A 19,395-nucleotide genomic window follows, 5' to 3' on the forward strand; every position below is an offset into this window, starting at 1 on the left:
TCAGAGTAGGGATGTGAGTATCGCTTAGTATCACTAATATTCGTCACAATATACAGCATTAACGATCAAGAGAGATAAATAAGGACAGTCTTTTTTTATAGAAAAAAGGGAGTCCGACAAATCAAGTTAGAGTGAGAGTTAATCTTGGAACAAACACCGGAAAGGTTCGTTAAGTTCGAAATTCGTTCTACATTGTTTTGAAAGAAGAGGTTTGTAGTGTCTCTTAGTGCGACAGGGAACACTAAAGTTCACTTCGTTCAGAAGAAATGGGTTTGAAATCGATCCACTTAGTAGTTTTGTCATAAATATTACGCCAAGCATTTCTCTACGGATAGCAAGAGTTGGAAGATTGATAAGTTTTAATCGATTAGTATAAGGTGGAAGATTAAATAGAGAGTCCCATTGAAAATTCCTTAAGGCAAATAGTAAAAACTGTTTTTGTATTGATTCGAGCCTGTTGGTATGAACTTGAAAACGCGGATTCCAGACTATTGAGCCATACTCTAATATCAGTCTAACCAATGTTGTGAGGAGGGTTTTCGTAACGTAGGGGTCGCTAAATTTGACCACCTTTGACTGATCATCCCGATCAGACAAATCTCTCGATCTAAACGCTGCTAGCCTCTCCAAGTGGACCACTTTCATTTTGGTTCGTGGTTTGCCAATGGTTTGTATGCGGTACACTACATCGTTGATCCGTTTTACAACTTTGTATGGGCATTCCCAATTACACTGCAATTTCGGGGACAGGCCTTATTTTCGTTGTGGGTTGTATAACAGCACCAAATCTCCTTCCTGAAACCCTTCCATATTTATTGCTTTATCGTACCTCGCTTTCATCTTCCCACTCATTATCTTTGCTCGTTGCCTTACCAGATCGTGTATCTCTCTCAGCTCTTCTTGCACGACACCAGTGGATTTCTTAACATTTCTCTCCGCATCGGCATTTATCCAATACTTCAAATCAGCTGGCAGTCGAAGGTCATTGCCAAAAATTACCTTTGCGGGAGTTTGGGCCGTTGTCTCATGTACTGCCGAACGGTAGGACATCAAGAATAATGATATACGTGTGTATGTGAGTATGTAATGTTCAGTTACACCCGAACTTAGCCTTCCTTAAGTTAGATTGAACTGGCCGGTCCAGGAAGACCTCACATAGGCTGAATGAGTTCGTAGTGCTACCAGAAGTTTGTTTTAATGACAAAACCGAAAAACTCTATCAAAAACCAGGACCTGTGTTATAAAATAACTCCGTCCTCTTGGCAAATACTAGAAGCTTTCTAGGAATTAAGCCACTTACTGCTTCTAGATCTGACAGCTGTATCACTCCTAATAGCTGTAGTGTTAGCCTGGAAAGCGCAGGGCATGAGCACAAAACTTACTCGATCGTTTCTTCCTCCATCCGCACTTCCTACATCTGCTATCACTTAGCCTTACTTGTTTTAAATAATTTTTCAACGTTTCTTGTTTGATAGGAGGAGAATTTGATTGTGTCTCAACAAAAAATCAATCTCGCCCGAACTCTTTTCTAGGGGTATTTTTCATATTCACAATTTATATATATATGTATGTATTTGTATTCATTTTCATGCAATTTTAATTAAAGGGAAAGTCACAATTCGGTTAAGTAAACAAAAACAGCAGAGGTTCAATAAAGCTCCAAAAGTGTTCAATTGTTAAATAAAAACAGGTAAGGGCGGGACTGTCTTCGGCTGTGCCGAAGACTTCATACCTTTCATGAATGGGGCTGAACAATAATCTTATCCCGTTCGAAATCTCCAAATAATAGTATGCATAAGATAGGAAATATGTAGTGAAAATATGTACATACCTAAACGATTTTTAAGTAAATATAAAAAAAAAATGGCAAAAACCCCCTTATCTGAACGATAGGTTGTATGGGATATATATTATATATAGTTCCAATCGAAATGATTTTTACAGGAAATCTTCTATGATATATTAGAATATATATTACCAAGTTTCACTTTTTATATGGCAAGCTAAGGGAGAAATGGCCAAAAATCTTTCTATCTGAACTATCGGTTGTATGGGATAGATATTATATATAGCTCCGATCGAAATGATTTTTTCGTGAAATCGTCTATGATATATTAGAATAAATATCACCAAGTTTAACATTTTTATATTGGAAATTAAGGGAGAAATTGCCAAAAATCTTTCTATCTGAACGATCGGTTGTATGGGATATATACTATATATAGCTCCGATCAAAGTGTTTTTTCAGGATATCTTCTATGATATATTGGAATATATATCACCGAGTTTCACGTTTATACTTTCTAAATTGCGGCAGAAATTACCCAAATCGTCTTATCTGAACGATCGGTTGTATGGGAGATATATGTTATAGTGGTCCGATCCTACCGGATCTGACAAATGTCTAATATAATACAAAAATACATGCTTGTGCCAAATTTCATTGAGATATCTCAAAATTTGAGGGACTAGTTTGCGTTCAAACAGACAGACGGATGGACAGACGGACATGGCTATATCAACTCAGTTCGTCGCCCTGATCAATTCGGTATACTTAATGGTGAGTCTATCTTCTATATTTCTCAACGTTACAAACATCGGACCAAAGTTAATATACCATTTCATGTTCATGAAAGGTATAATAAGCCAATCCACGACAAAAAATAACACGAATGTTGACATGCCATTCAAAGAGTGGAGAATTTTTTTGTGTATGAATTTTGACAATTCATACGACATAAATGGTTGCTCTTGCTACGGACTGAATGCATTGTATAAATAAAATGATTTCAGCAGGAAATATGAAGGCCACTTTTATAAATTTAACAGTACTATGGTTTTATACAAATTCTTAGGAAATCTGATAACTTACTTGCATCGAATCCGACTATTTCCGAACTAACCCAGAACGAACGCGTCAGAGAACGTTCCAGTTTGATTTATTCGTCTTCGCAGTGCTTTCAACTGACATATTTAACTTTGTGATGTAGACCTCTTCAACGTGTTCTTAGCTGGTTCAGTCGTAAATGGTTCTGAAATAGTAGCTAGCTCTGGGAAATTCATTTAAACTCGTATAGCTCAGACCTAAACGCTGTTGATACAATTGCGGGTGCCAACTGACCTGCTGTGCATACGATAAGCATCAGTTCGGGGGTAGTCAATAAATTTCTAATGTGAAACTGTCGCTTAAGATGACTGCCTGCCATATTCGTTGCAGGCTGGACATATAATAGTCCCGCCTTTAATTAATTTGAACATAGCTCAACCTTCACCGTAGTTCGTAAAATTGTGGCTACCAACTTTCCCGCTCTGTATCTGTAAAGCGTACCCGTCTACTATTTTTCCTGCAGGGTTGGTATGATGGTGGTAGGTTTCAGAAGAAAAGGAGATAACCCAGTATACTAAAATGATCAAAATCTGTATGTAAGTTGATTAAGCCTCGTCTGTCAGCGTTTTAACGGAAAGTAGTGTCTCAAGTTTTGGGACATATTGACAAAATTTTTGAAACCGATTAAGTCAGACCATTGTAGCATATATGCCCTATACAAACGATTGTTCAGATAGGATGACTTTTGTTTCCATGGCTTAAGTTTCCATCGTAAAGTTTAATCCGGTAATGTTGTTAATCTGTGAAGTATATAGGCTAAGAGATGTGCTATCGAGTAAATCATTTTTTAGTGAGCAAACTCTTCTTTGTCTTCACATATGGAGAACATTTATGTGTGATATTTTTGACCTAGGTATTTGATTTGAGAGGACCACCCTAGTGGAGTCTCTCAATTGTAAGTTGAATGGCTGTCAAAAGAAACTCGAGCATTTTCTTTTTGTGACCAAATTGTCTCATCACATTTGATATGGATTTAGAGATGAAAGTTGGGATATAAGGTGATCGTATATACAACAAGGGACTTAACAATTTAGTTGTATCGATTCTTACATAAAAATCTGGTCATGATACATGACTCCGAATTAAGCTGGAAAGAACCTTGAGGTGAGATCAAAGAAAGCTCTGGCAGCATACTATACCTGCAAAAGGGCTTTCCTCAGGAACTGGGGACTGTCACCGCATAATATCTATGGCATGTACAACACAGTCACTCGACCGATATAAGGTATCTTGTCTGGTGGAGGCGCTAGAAAAGAATAGCAACCCATATAGGCTTGGTGCACAGTCTAGCGTACCTGCACATTTCAGGCGCATTTAGTAAGGTTCGACGTATGTAATTTTTCACTTGATGCTTCTACAAGTATTCTTTCAGGGTTTTGTCACAAAATGGGCTCTACAACTAAGAGAATCCCACATGTGTGCTGGCGTCCTTAAGGCACTTAAATGCCTCACTTTGCTGGGTCCCAGGGCGTTGTGATATATAAGGGATATAATTAACAGATGAGGTTGCCAAAAATGATACCGAAATGAGCATAAGCGAGCCAGTCATCCCCGTACGCTTGGTTATCTCCTTAAGAAAAATGAGGAATATGAGATAAGGGCGACGAACTTGCTGTGGACCATCGGGGTAATTGTGAGATCAGAAGGTCCTTATGGTCATGATTCGACAGGAAAGCTTCCTTCTCAAGCTAAACAAAACTGCAGTGATATAATTGCGGGTGTCATCATAGGTCATTGCGCTATTGCACCAATGCTCCAACGGTGGCGCATACCAGATTACGGGCCGTACGGTTTTATGGTAGTCTGGCAGAGGTTGGGAAAGTTGATCTTTCACTTCTACTTAATTTCATAAGTAAAAGATATATGGTTCTTTGGAAAAAATCTGGTTGGCCTTATAAATACTAACTACTACTAAATAGCAATATGGTCAACTGACCTTTTTAAATTTGACGTAGTGGCGGTTAAGAATATTTCCGTTCGACCCTATGACCTTTTCGGGAAATACTTGGCACCATTTTTAATAAATTGAGACTGACACAAATACAAAAGAGTTCCACAGGATAGTTTTTCACCCAATTTCCTATTGGACTGAAACCAGAATATATGCAGGGAAAGAAGCGACGTAGTTTTTCTAATACCAAAGATGATCAGATTTGTCACTGAAGTGAAACCAGAATATATGAAAAGCAGAGCCACAGGTGAAAATTTATGTATACAAACTTCACGCAACATACAAAATGTCGAAAACCGACAAATAAAAAACTAACTAGCTTTTCAATAGTTCTGGAGTTCCTGAAAAGGGGAAGAAAAGTTCTGCATAATCTCCACAAATATTCACAAAAAATTAAAAAAAAAGTTGTTCTGAGAAGCTTTTCAAAAGTTCTGGAATTCTGCAAAGATGAATATTGCAGAAAATTTCTCTCCCTTTCAGGAACTCCAGAACTTTTGAGAAGCTACTCAGAACACCAATTTTTTAAATAATTTATATTTGAAAATTTTCGACTTTTGGAAAAATATGAATGTTGTGAATTTTGCAGAACTTTCTGTCTCCTTTTCAGGAACTACAGAGCAATTGAAAAGCTACTCACAGTTATTGTTAGTCCATTTGAGAAAATACCAAATGACTTTATGATCATTTGGTATTAACAGAACAGTCATGATGTAAATATGGTTGACATTGTAGCCATTTGATTTGCCGATCTGACCACTTCATATAATCGTAGCTTCAATTGAACTTGTGAACAGTTGAAGTGGCCATAAAATGAGCTGTAGTTATAAACATTGACCTAATGTCACCCCTATGTAAAGTGTTGATTTCAATCTCGTTCGGGTTTTAGGCACTTACCTTCTCTTGTCTTAGGAATAAGCATTTAGTTGTTATTATCTTATAACCATATTTTAAATATTTTTTCACAACACAACTTTTGTAATTCTACAGATTCCGTCACGAGCCCTCAACACAATGCAAAAATTAAGTGCACTCGACTTTGACTACAATGAAATTGTGCGCATCGAGGATTATAGCTTTTATGGACTGCGCCTATCGAAGCTGAATATGAAGGGCAATCAACTACAAATAATACCCGAACACGCCTTCGCCGGCTTGGAGGAATCAATACAAGAGATTGATTTATCAGAAAATATTTTACGTACCTTCCCCTTACTGGCATTACGCAAGCTGGATTACTTGCGTACATTACGTTTATCGAATAACAAAATCTCCACATTCTATGGTGACGTTGCGCTCACAACGAACAACGCATCAGCAGCAGCGGTAGTGTTACGCCTACCTTCGTTGGTCTTTTTGGATTTGAGCTCGAATCAATTTACAGAAATTGCAAATGATTGTTTCAATGCTTTTCCACAATTGAAAACACTGTCGCTTTACGCCAATCAAATTGAACTTGTGCAACCAGATGCGTTTAAAAGTTTGAAAGAATTAATGTCACTCGATATGTCACACAATCGTATAATTGCACTAGATTCAAAAATTTTCGATAAAAATAAACGTTTACAAACTATCGATTTGAGTCATAATCATGTGCACTCAATAAGTGGTGTATTCGCAAATTTACCACAGCTACGTGAGGTATTTCTCTCAGAGAATAATATACTCGAATTACCTGCAGATGCATTTACGAATTCATCGAACGTAGATGTTATATATTTAGAATCGAATGCTATCGCTCATATCGACCCGAATGTATTTAGTACGCTCGTCAATTTGGATCATTTGTATTTGCGTTCAAATTTTATACCGTTAGTGCCTGTTACGCTCTTCGATAAATGCCAAAAACTTACCTCACTCTCATTGGATAACAATGAAATACAAGATCTCGAAATTGGTATGTTTCGTAAGCTGGAATTTTTACGTGAAGTACGTTTACATAATAATCGCATAAGACGCATTAGAAAAGGCGTATTTGAGCCACTACCAGCTCTACAGGAATTGCATGTACAAAAAAATAATATTGAAGATATAGAACCTGGCGCTTTTCAGAGTCTTGCCAATTTACAGCATATTAACTTGCAAGATAATCAGTTGACAGTATTAGAAGATATTTTTCCAAATGAGCACACAAATTCGTCGCTGCTCTCTATACAACTGGAAGCAAATTATTTGCATAAGATTCACGCGAAAACTTTTCGCCGACAAGAGCGCATACAAATTATGTGGCTGCGCGATAATGAATTGACTAAAGTGGATAAATCTATGTTTGTAGATCTGCAGCTGCTTGGACGTTTGTATCTGAGCAATAATGAGATACGCGATATTGATAAGGATACGTTTAGCACGCTTAAGTATTTGAAATTTCTCGATTTGAGTGTGAATCGTTTGAAGCATGTGCGGCGCGAGTATTTTGCGCCACTCGTGAGCTTAGAAGAGCTAAGTCTCGCGCAAAATAACATTGAAGCAGTTGAAAGTTATTCGTTTAATAAATTAAAAAATTTACGCGTACTCGATCTTTCGTCTAATCCGCTAATGCAACTCACAAAAGACATATTCATGGATGAGCTGCCTTTGACACATTTGAATTTGCGTAATACTTCGTTGCGAAAAATTGAGTTGCACACATTTCAGTCATTGCAGAATTTAAATGAGCTCAATATTGAAGATAATCAATTAAATCCAGCCGATATACAAAAATTGGATGTACCAAGTTTGCGCAGTCTCTATCTCTCAAACAACGATTTCAGTCAAGCGCGTGTGGGCGGCATTATGGCTGGTATGTTTGATAAAATGCGTTCGCTTCAACTACTCACAATGGCCAACTGCAGTCTGGAGAGTATACCCGATGAGATATTTACGAAGAATACGAATTTGGTGAAGCTCGATCTTTGCGATAATCGTTTGTCTGTTATGAATCGTAATATTTTCAATGGCCTGAATGTTTTCAAAGAATTAAAATTGTGCAATAATCATTTAAGCGAGTTTCCGCATATAGCTCTGTATAATTTGAGCACTTTAGAAATGTTGGACATATCACGCAATCAGCTCACTTCCATTGATTTCTTCAAACTTAGCGGTACATTAAACTTACGTCAACTCAATTTGCATGACAACAAAATCACCTCACTAACCGGTTTTAATGCCGTAAATCTTACGCAGCTAGACAGCATTGATCTTAGCAGTAATTTGTTGCTCTCACTACCGGCCAATTTTCTACGTCACTCCATTAATTTACAACGCGTTGATCTCTCCAGCAATCGCTTTTTGCAATTGCCTAGCTCCGCGCTATCAGACATTTCCATACCACGCCTGTCTTGGCTCAACCTCACCGGCAATCCAATCAATAAAATTTACACCGTCAAAGAGGAACGTTATCCATATCTCAAAGAATTATATATCTGCCAAACAAATCTGTCCATTTTAACTTCCAAAGACTTTGAAGCATTTCAAGCCCTACAACACCTACATTTAGTGAATAATCGTATTACGCGCATCTCACCGGGTGCCTTTAAGTCACTCACGAATCTACTTACATTGGATTTAAGCGTTAATGAATTGGAATTGCTGCCAAAAGAACGTTTACAAGGTTTAAAGTTGTTGCGGTTTTTAAATATTTCGCATAATATTTTAAAGGATTTGGAAGAGTTTAGTAGTGATTTAGCGCAATTGCAGACTTTCGATTTGTCCTTCAATCAATTGGATCGCATATCTAAGAAAACTTTTCGTAATTTACATGGGCTTGTGGAGTTGTACCTTATGGGTAATCGCATGACGGTTCTATCAAATGATGCCTTTCGTTATTTGCGTAAACTGCATGTGCTTGATCTACGTAAGAATTACTTTGAGCTAGTACCGATTGAAGCGCTCAAGCCTTTGGAGACTAATATAAAAACCCTGAAATTGGAAGGTAAGCTTTTGTCAAAAATAATTACTTAACGGTCTTTAGCTTAAAGCAACTTTTACAAGAAATCACAAAATCGTTTTTTTTTTAAGTTTTTAATATCGTTTGGCAAGTTTAGTCCACTCATAAAAGATCCAGTTTTCGAATAGTTCAGTTTTGATCAGAGCTACCGATTTCTTTTCGAATACAAACGACAGTTTCAAAACTCCAGAAGTCGAGAACTTGTCTCCTTGCGGGACGTTCGAGTCTAAGGTAGTATTATTTGTAGAACTTGTGACTTCTTCGAAAACAGTATAGAATTTTAAGAGTCTATAAATTGAGCCTTTGGCTTTTCGCGAGATTCCCGAAATACTCGTAAGGCTGGCGTGCTTCCCGACATTAAATTTATTCGCTCCATTGGTAGTATTATACGTATAGCTTATGTTTGTTTCTCGAAATTATCACTTTTGTTCGAGAACAAATCTGAACCTGTACATACAATACTGTAGGGCAGCGATTAAATAGAATATCCGGAAGCAAGCTTTCGAGAGCAATTTCTCCTCGATAAATAGTAAACTTTAGTTTTGATCCATCAGCTTATCACACCATTTAACTAGGGTCAGGGTATGGACTTAACCGTTTAAACGGTTTTAATCGTCCATCATGGAACGTCATTTGCTTCTTCGTTGGGTTGGCTGGCAAACAAAGGGAATTTAAATCGTTTTCAACCTGCTCCTTTTAACGGAATGAGGGCCGCCCTTTTCTCTGCTTCCATAGGCGGGTTCGGATTACAATACATACTTAGCGTAGCATCATCTTTCATTCGCATAACATGGCCTAGCCAGCGTAGCCGATGTGTTTTAATTCGCTGGACTATGTTGATGTCTGCGTAAAGCTCGCCATTAAATCTTCTTCGAAACTGGCCGTCACCAACGCGTGAAACTCCGTCAATGTTTTAAAGAACTTTTCTCTCGAACCCTCCCAGAGCCGCCTCATCTGATGTTGTCATGATCCATATTTCTGCACCATATACCAGGATGGACGCGATAAATGTTTGTAGAGCATATTTTCGTTTGCCGATAGACGACTTCACTTTTCAATAGCCTACATAGTCAAAAGTTACATTTGTTGTCAAAAGTGATTCTTCGCTGAATTTCAGGGCTAATGATGTAGTTTGTGTGCTGGTTTCCAAATAAACGATTACTGTTTCGAAATAATGACTGCTAACAGTGACGTGGTTGCCAAGACTAAGACGCGCTGACTCTTTGCTTGATAACAGCAGGTACTTCGCTTTTTCCTCATTTACCATCAAACCCGTCTTTTACGCAGTATTTGGCGCATAGTAAAACGCATCAGCCGATTCATGGTGGTCTTCAATTTTTCGAACAAAACACTTAACAGGACCTCATTTGCTATACAAAGAAGACTGATTTCGCGATAGTTGGCGACGTTTTCAGGATTCCCCTTATTGTGTTTTTCAGATCACTTGGTTGGCTTTGCGCTTAGTAACGGCTAAGTAAAATTGAAATAGTTGACTCCAAAGACCCCATTACAGATTATATCCTAAGTTTTAAAATGACTACGTCGCTTTTGCAAATACTAGAAATTTTCAAGGAGCCACCGGCCGGCAACAATTTTAGGGCCGCGTCGAATCGAAGCATGTAATCAGTTCATTTGGTTGGCCCCACAGCATTCGGACCCCAAGCTCTCGTTTTATAGATCTCCCACTTTCTCTTAATATCTGACCAAAGGAATTGCTGCTATCAACTCGCAAGGCAGGCATCGGCCGAAAACATAGTTTCTTTTCTTTCTCTTTCTTCTCTTCCCCTTTTTTGACTTTATTCTTGGAGTCCCTCAAACTTAAACCTTTGGACCTACATGTCTTGTCGATTCGACTAGCCTGATTCACGGATCTGTGACTGGGTCCTTTCAGCTTCTTAAAAGCAGGTTTATCACTTCTTCATGAAATGTTAACCTTTATGCTCCTCGAAACTGTTTCCTTCACATACCGCTTACGGTGTCTAGTGTGTCTCGGATTGCAGTTCTTGACAGAGAATAGATTTCTACCTGACTTGAATCTGTTTCTACTACCTAGCGGCCCCGTGCTAGGCTTCCAATCTCTTGGGTAGATCGCTCACGGTTCGCCAGTGCTGTAAAATTATTCGTTTTTCTACTCTGTGATTTTTGATAATTTTTTCCCCGAATTTAAATTTTTCTCCGTATACAATTCAAAATTCAGAGAACTCCAAATAAAAAAATAAAAATATTCGTAAAATTTTCTTGAATTTTTGAATTTGATCGAAAATGTGTTTGAGATTGGTTTGCATAAGTTCTGTTTCAAAATTCATAGGCGTTTTTTCTTAGAATAACGAAAATAAAAAATAAAAACAATTTTTGTTGTTATACAGTTTTTGTTGTTATATCGGCCGAAATCGGTTCGAATCGAGCTCAAGGCCTAACAATAATTATTTTATCATTATTATTGTTATGATAATTTTTTTCTTAATTGAAAAAATTATTAAATTAGAATAATGACGACAAACAAAAAAACGCTGTGATGGCTGAATGGTTATAGCAGCGGCGCCTAAACGTTGCCGATGAAGGAATTTAACAGTTCCCGAAAGGGATCTATACAACGAGCTTTGGCAGTTGTCTAAATTTTTTCTTTCTTCTATTCTAATTTAATAATTTTTTCAATTAAGAAAAAATTTATCATAACAATAATAATGATAAAATAATTATTGTTAGGCCTTGAGCTCGGTTCGAACCCGCGACCTTAAAAAATAAAAATTTAATTCAAAAAATTTTTAAAATATTGCCAGCACTATTTTTCTGTTCGCTGCTGTAAACCCATGTATGCATCGAAATTTCCCTGAAAATCTTGTTGACAATAATAACAATTGTATCTTCTCTTTCTTCTATTGCCCATCTACAACTGTTTTCACTTTACGACTGAAAAATTTGGAACTGGTTTAATACGGCGATGAACAAAACAAAAAAAATTGGCACTAACACTTCACAAACTGCCCTCTTTTTGCATTTATGCGGAAACACAACAATTTAATAACACCGCTAATTAATATTCGTCACATGTCAACTACACTAAATGATGCTGCCGCAACTACCTACATTGGCCATCTCACTTGTTTCAACTCATCAATGTCAACATCAACATCAATACCAATAAACAACCAACCAACCATACAACGAAATCCGTTCAACTACCAACAAAATGAAAATAAACTCTTGATATCGTAATTGTTGTTGTTTTATGTTGGTTTGACTATGCAGAAAATCCACTGCATTGCAGCTGTGATGCACAAAAACTGTGGGAATGGCTGCGTGATCATCGAAAATGGTCACAAACTGGTAGTGATAATATTAATTACTTGAGGTGCGAACATCCAGCTGAATTGCGTGGCAAAATATTTGCGAAAATGGAACCACAACAATTTTGTGATGCACCTTTAATACCGAAAATTGCAATACAAGACATTCAACCATATTCGGTCATCGTTTCGTGGTTAAGTCGTGAACATTTGGGTCTAACTGGCTATGAAATTGTATATTATGCAACTACGGATGGCATCGATTATGATGAGGTGAGTATTTATGTCATTCCATATATACAGTTATTAGTGTGATATGATGTTTTAACAAGCTTAAGATATTAAATATGCAAATATTTTTTTGGAGAAAGTATTTCCATTCGCCTTACATATTTTTGTCTCGTGTGACTTGTTTAAGTCAGTCTGAAATTCTAACATGGATGAGTGGTCGATAATAAATCGATAACACACCATTAAAAAATTGATAATACCCCGATAAAAAATCGATTTGATATATTTTCGACAAAAAATCGATATCATGCTCCACTTGCAAAGCGTTAACTTTTTGATAACATACCGATAATTTTACGATATATTATCAATATATTTTAAATAATATATCGACAAAATAAGTAAATATATATCAAGCCGATAGTTTTCGATAGCAAATCGATAAGTTTTTGATAACAAATCGACGCCTTTTCGAAAACAAGTAACTTGTTGATAACTTGTCTTTAAATAATCGTAAAATTTTCGAAAATTAATCGACAACTCATTGATAACCCTGTAACACATCGATAAAAAACCGTTAGCACTCCGATAACAAATTGACAACACCCTCCGGTTTCGTTTCGCGCTTTGGTTTTGAATCATTTTATTTTAGTTTAATTTATTTCCTTTTATTTTATTTTATTCTAATTTATTTTATTTTATCTTGTTTAATTTTGTCTTGTTTTTTTTCTTTAATTTGATTTCATTTAATTCTCTAATTTTATTTAGTTTTGCTTTATTTTTATTTTATATTCTTTTATTTATATATTGTTTTTATTTTACTTTTTTCTATATTAGATAGTTCATTTGATTTTTTTATTTGTTTTATTTGCATTTATTTTATTTTGAGTAATTAAATTAATTTTATTTTATTTTATTTGATTCTATTTTACTTTATTTTAAATTTAATTTTGATTTTAATTTTAATTTAATTTTATTTCCTTTTGTTTTATTTTCTGCTATTTTCCTTCGTTTTATTTTGTTTTGTCTTATGTTTTTTATTTTATTCGGTTTTATTTTATTTCATTTTATTTTATATTATTTGATTTTATTCTATTTTTATATTTTATTTTGTTTTGTTTTGTATTTTTTTATTTTTTTTATTATATTTTATTTTACTTCATTTTATTTTATTACTTTCATTTACCTTTTATTAATTTTTGAATTTTATTCCATTTTGCTTTATTTTTGTTTTTTTAATTTAACTTATTTTATTTGTTTTCTTAGATTAGCGATTTTGCCAGTCAGCCGTTAATCTTCATAAAAAATAGTGAAAATCTACAAATTTATTAGAAATTAGAGAGAAATTGTACTAAGTAGCTGATGATTGGTTTAGAAATTTTTATTGAAATCGTAAGAGGATATGCATTAAAATGTCAACATTTTTTTCAAATTTTATAAATGGCGCGGGGCGTGGTGTGGACCTCCACAACAATTGCTTTCACAAATTTAGGAAACACATCAAATTTGTTTATATTTGTTTTATTTTCTGATTTAATCATATTTAATTAACACTTGCTCTAAATTCATAGAAAAAGTTAATTGGATTGCTTATTTATCAAGAAATCAAATACTTTTTGTATACATATATCCTTTAAGTTCGCGCTCTTTGTCCTTTTTTATAAATATTCCCATTTCTCTTCTTATTTCCAATCTCCATAGATGCATGGTAAACGACTAAATGGCTCCGCCAATTCTGCCAAATTAACAAAGCTGAACGCGAATACACGCTACCACATTTGCGTTATTGGCACCGGTAATTGGTTGTCCGAGCCTGTGGCAAATGCGCTACAAAGGATACACTTTAACGACTCATTCCTAATGTTGCGCGATGAGGGAACCCCGGTAGAAGGAGGAGCCGCCAGCGTTGGTAATACCTTCATTGTCGACAATCAACAGCATCCTTACTATCTTGATCAACAACAACAAAAGGAACACCAACAGCAAGTTGAATATTATCAGCAATATTTTCAAACGTATGAACAACAACACGACGGCAACCACCAATCATTTATGCAAGCTGAACCACAACAACAACAAGCATTAATCGAAAATACTGCTGCCACGGACAATGCACTAAGAGATGTGTTAAAAAATTCTCACTTCACCACATGCACAGATGTACAAACACTCGATTCGACACCAAGTTTAGTTGCCGATGAAAATGGCCTATCAAGCAATGGCTTCATACACTCTATATTGACACGGCGCCTTGGCTTGATTGTGGGCTGTTGCCTGGGCATCATTGTATTCATTGTCATGATTTCGGTGTTAAGTTATGTGAAGTTGAAGAAGCAACGTATCGAGAATGCAAAGAGACAGGCAGCTATGCCACCTGAATATATATCATATAGACATTTTTCCATACCCAATGAGGAGTTAGTGCGGGTGTCTGCAGCTGGAGGTGTTACCGCAACGATATCGAGTGTACCAAGCGGTATAAGCGCACACATCAGTGGCACAAGCCTCAGCACCAGTACTACAGCCACAACAGTAACGACACCACCCGGTATTGGCGGCAGTAATGGCAATGATACTAAGGGTGGCGGCGGCGGCACAAGCACCATGACATCCGCTACAAGTACGCTAAAGAAAATTGATGCCAAAATGAATGTAAACAGCACTGGAGTAAACGCGCAAGTAGGTGGTGTTGGTACGATAGTTGCCGATAGCAATGGCATTATGACTATGAGCTCTGCAGCCACAAAGGCGACATGCAATGATAGCGTTGGTGGAAGCACAGCAACGGTAAGCATGACGACGTCAAGTAATGTTGCAGGAGGCATGGGCATTGATGCGACAACAAACAACCACAATCAACATGCTCATCACCAACATCAACAATTGCGACATCAGCAACAACAGCGGCAACAACAAAATAATCATCATCATAATGCTGGCGGTAACGGTGGTGTGGGTTATATGTCATCGGGTGTTGTATTGGGCACGAATCATTTGAATGCCTGTTAGGGGCGACATTGGCGCTTAGAACAAACATTTTTTGGGAAAATCACTTTTGGCCATAACATAATTTTAAGATATACACGTACACTTAAGGCTAAGCTAAATAACTGTAAATAATATAATCTAAACTCTAGAAGAAACTAGTTACAATGAAATTATTAGTAAATGCAAATTAGGGCATCAGCGACTTCTAAAAAAAGTCGAAAACTTTATGCGTAGTTAGTTTGGTGCCCTATCTATGGAGCAGGATGTATAAAAACGTTGAAGGTAATTTTGTTAGTTGCTAGAGAAGAGCATTATTATTTGATTTACAATAGATAGGCTGAGATTGACACTTTTATCATTTATCGTTATCTTTTAAATAACTTTTGAACACAACACACACAAAACTATAAATTGCATATACTGATACATAATTGAGATTAGTTTTGCATTTTCAAGATTTTATTTGCGCATTACCAGACATATTCGTATTAAAATATTGAAATATTTATATGAGTAAAAACTGAAATTTATATTTTTTGTAAAAATTTGAAATTTTTGTATTCAATTTAAATCCTCTTTAACAGTTTTATTGCAAGTGCAATTTTTTCAAAATTCGCTTTCTATTCATATATGTATTTTGTTCCAAATATGAACCAAGTCGGACCACAAATACGATTTTTTTGAATATCTCGAACCTTGCGCCACCTAACGGCGATTTTTTGATAGGTCGTTTTCTATTCTTGTCGCCTTCCAAATATGAGTCAAATCGGACCACAAATACGATTTTTTTGAATATCTCGATCCTTGCGCCACAATTTGAAGACTTATGTGTTTAGTAGATCACTGGATTCAGGCAGACCTGCTGAATCATGTTTAAAACATTTTATGATTATTAGGCATAGAGTGGTCTTCTGGCAATTCTTTAGTTTTTAATAATTAATTAGTTTTATTCAAAAATTTATTTATTTCCTTATGACAGAGATTGCATTTAACGGCTAAGCGCGGTATCAGGATTACAAGAAAACGCTCAAGAAATTGTTTAATCTTCGTCTTGTAGGCCAAACTTGAAAATATATATTTTCCTATTTTATTATTGATTTTCTTTATAAAATAACTTCCGAGATTAGTGCTGCGGTCATAAATTTAAGCCTGGAAGTGTTTCTTAAGCTTTTTGCGGACCCTTGAAGAAATACTCAAGAAATGCCCAAGAACTCCTTGTACGTTTCAATTTAAGCATATAGACCACATCTTGAACGAAATTTTGTAAAGAATATAATAATACTAAGGAAAAAAGCACGCATCTTCAAATAAAACAGCTTCAGCTTGGGCTTACAAGGGGAAAATAAAAAAATTTCTTGAGAGTTTTCTTACGATGCCGATTCCACGCTTTAGGGCCCGCATCGTGTTATACGACCACGGATGAAAAACCAATTTTCCTCAAATGATAAATATGAATCTGTCAAGCTTTTCATAAAACTGATAATACATTATGAATCCAATAAGTACTTGCAGCCTATATTTCACGTATTACCCCAATCCTTGTCACTATTTCAGTGCGATTGCGATTTAAAAAATTTTAATCCGATCACGGATCGTATAACACGATACGGGCCCAGAAAAACAATTCGATTTATCACGGATAACAACCAGCACAAAAAAGTGCTTTCTCATTAAGATATGTATGTTTATTTATGAACTTTTTTGGTCTTTTTCAGTGATGACTTTTTATTTTCAAATGTTTTCTACTATCACTGAGATCGTGTAGTGTGATTTATTGCCCAAGGTCTTTTAAAATTGTCATTTTACGACCGAAATAGGTTTCGGGAATTGTAAATCTCTCTTCTGCTCTGTTAGTATTAACTTAATGTAAACTTAGGTTATTATAGGGGCCTGCAAGTATTTGTTATTTCACACACACACACACACACACACACACACACACACACACACACACACACACACACACATTTGGTACATTCACACCAGAAACACTGTATTTCGCACTGATCGTATGTTTTTGGGGTCATGCAGGGACTATTTGTAAAACCTCCTTTAGATCGTTTCTGGATTGTTCGGGGATAGTATTGGGATCATTTACAAACATTTTTCAAGTTATATTTGGAGATCATTCCGAAACAATTTTGAATTTTTAGGTACTGTTTCAAGATGATTTTGGGAAGTAGTTTGGAAATATTTCAGCACTATTATGGGATTGTATAGGGACTATTTCGAAATCATCAAGGAATCATCTTTGGCCATTCCAGATCCATTTCGTGATAATTTTGGTATTAAGTTGTTAACTATTTTGGGACTGTTTTATAATCGCGGGGTACGAAAAGATATATTTATAAGTACGCAGAGAGATGATATGTAATCGAAAAAATATCGATTTGTTTTTGAAATTGATGTTTTTTCCGTAACTATTCCATAAGAAATGGTTACTGTTTCGATAGAAAAGATATTTCGATTACAAGTCGATAGCTTTTCGATAAAAATCGATAATTTTTCAAAAAAATCTATATTTTTACGGTACATTTTTGATAAAAAATTTAAAATATATCGATAATTATTCGATACTAAACCGATAAGTCATCGATAGTATTTGCTATCGATAGCAAGCCGATAACAGATGTGTTCATTAAATAACTGTTACAATGCAACATATCGGTTGGTCTGGTGTATGATGCTTCCACTTCAACCAGGAAATGTCATGTCGCTTTTTCATGCATAGTGCGTTAAGTTTCAGCCATTAACACCCATGTACATATATGTAATACTCCTATATTGCTAATAGAAAATGCTCGCTATGTGTTTTGAATTCGAAATCAAAACAAGACAGCCTATACAATTTTTGTGATTGTAGACGCATAAGTGTGACAAGAAAAAATTTAAATTTAGGTACATTCGATTATTGAATACAAAAACAAAAACGTTTAAACAGCAATATATCGGCACTCTGATGTTTGGGAATGTACCTAGCCTTTTGTAGCAATACAGGAGTATTACATATATGAAAAATTTGTCACTTTCCTATAAAAAACTCAAAATAATGAAATAATTTAATTTAATGTAATAATTGTTTGAATATTATTAATTATTTGATTAATATTAATTTTTTGAATAATTTAAATTATTTTTAATTACTTGATTGCTAATTTTTCAAACTATTTTTGATAACTTTTTTTTAATTTCCGTGATTACGATTATTCTAATTAGTTTTTTATCAATTTATTGTTAATTGCTAGGCCAAGATAAAAAAAATTAATTGATCATTAAATTCAAAAAACACAAACAAATTTATAATTATTAAGGTAAATAAAAATTTAACAGGTCTGGATTAAAGTAATCAAGTGTTATCTTTTGAGTGAATAAGTGTCTTATGCATTAATACTTAGACAATATATATGCATATATATATATATATGTTTTATTTAGATTTTACAACATTTAATAAAGTGATTTCTTATTTATTTTCCAATAGAATCTGCGATGTATCGGTTAAATAAATAATGAATTAATAATCATTTTGACTCATCAAAAAAATATATAATAATATTTTGAAAGATTGTTTTCTGCCTAATAACCATCAACTTAAACAAAAGCTAATTGAAATCTAAATCATATGAGAAATCGAAAAATTGATTATTTTGGTTATTCAAAACTAATTGACTTGAGATTAATAAACTTTCATTGAGTGTCATACGCCGTTAATGTTTAGTAGCATATCCTTTATTCTCTATCCATATTTTTGCTTACTTTGTACTAAATGTTAACAATTTTCGTATAATCCGAAATTGGGCTAATTTTTAGGTCAACAATTTCCATGGCTTTTGCTGAAACTGAGACTCTTTAATCGTTCTTGTATCTTACCTTACGCCGAGCAAAGAAATGGCTATAAAAAGCATTATTCGATTAGTTGTTTATTTACTTCCCTCATATCTGTGCATCTCTTATTCAATGTTTTCTTCTAGGTATATGTGTACGTAATGCCGTCTGTGCTCTTTTTTGTTGTACACATGTGTGTGTGTAATGTCGCCAACACTCTTAATTGCTGTGTACATTTGTTGTTATTGCTATTGTAGTTGTGTGGCATTTATTCACTACCGGCATAGTGATGTATCGGATTGCT

The 19,395-nt window shown here is 35.2% G+C and overlaps 1 protein-coding gene across 1 annotated transcript in view; it reads left to right on the forward strand.

Moving 5' to 3' along the window:
- LOC137251399 (uncharacterized) overlaps positions 1-16,113 on the forward strand; it is a 55,617-nt gene extending 39,504 nt beyond the window's left edge. Inside the window, exons 3-5 of the mRNA XM_067785885.1 lie at positions 5,826-8,745; positions 12,010-12,320; positions 13,980-16,113. Coding sequence (XP_067641986.1) covers positions 5,826-8,745; positions 12,010-12,320; positions 13,980-15,287 — 4,539 coding nt within the window. The 3' untranslated portion in view covers positions 15,288-16,113. The remainder of the gene's footprint in view (positions 1-5,825; positions 8,746-12,009; positions 12,321-13,979) is intronic.
- Positions 16,114-19,395: the final 3,282 nt, after the last annotated feature.

Source organism: Eurosta solidaginis, chromosome 4 (genome assembly GCF_040869045.1).
Source record: "Eurosta solidaginis isolate ZX-2024a chromosome 4, ASM4086904v1, whole genome shotgun sequence".
Lineage (NCBI taxonomy): Eukaryota > Metazoa > Arthropoda > Insecta > Diptera > Tephritidae > Eurosta > Eurosta solidaginis.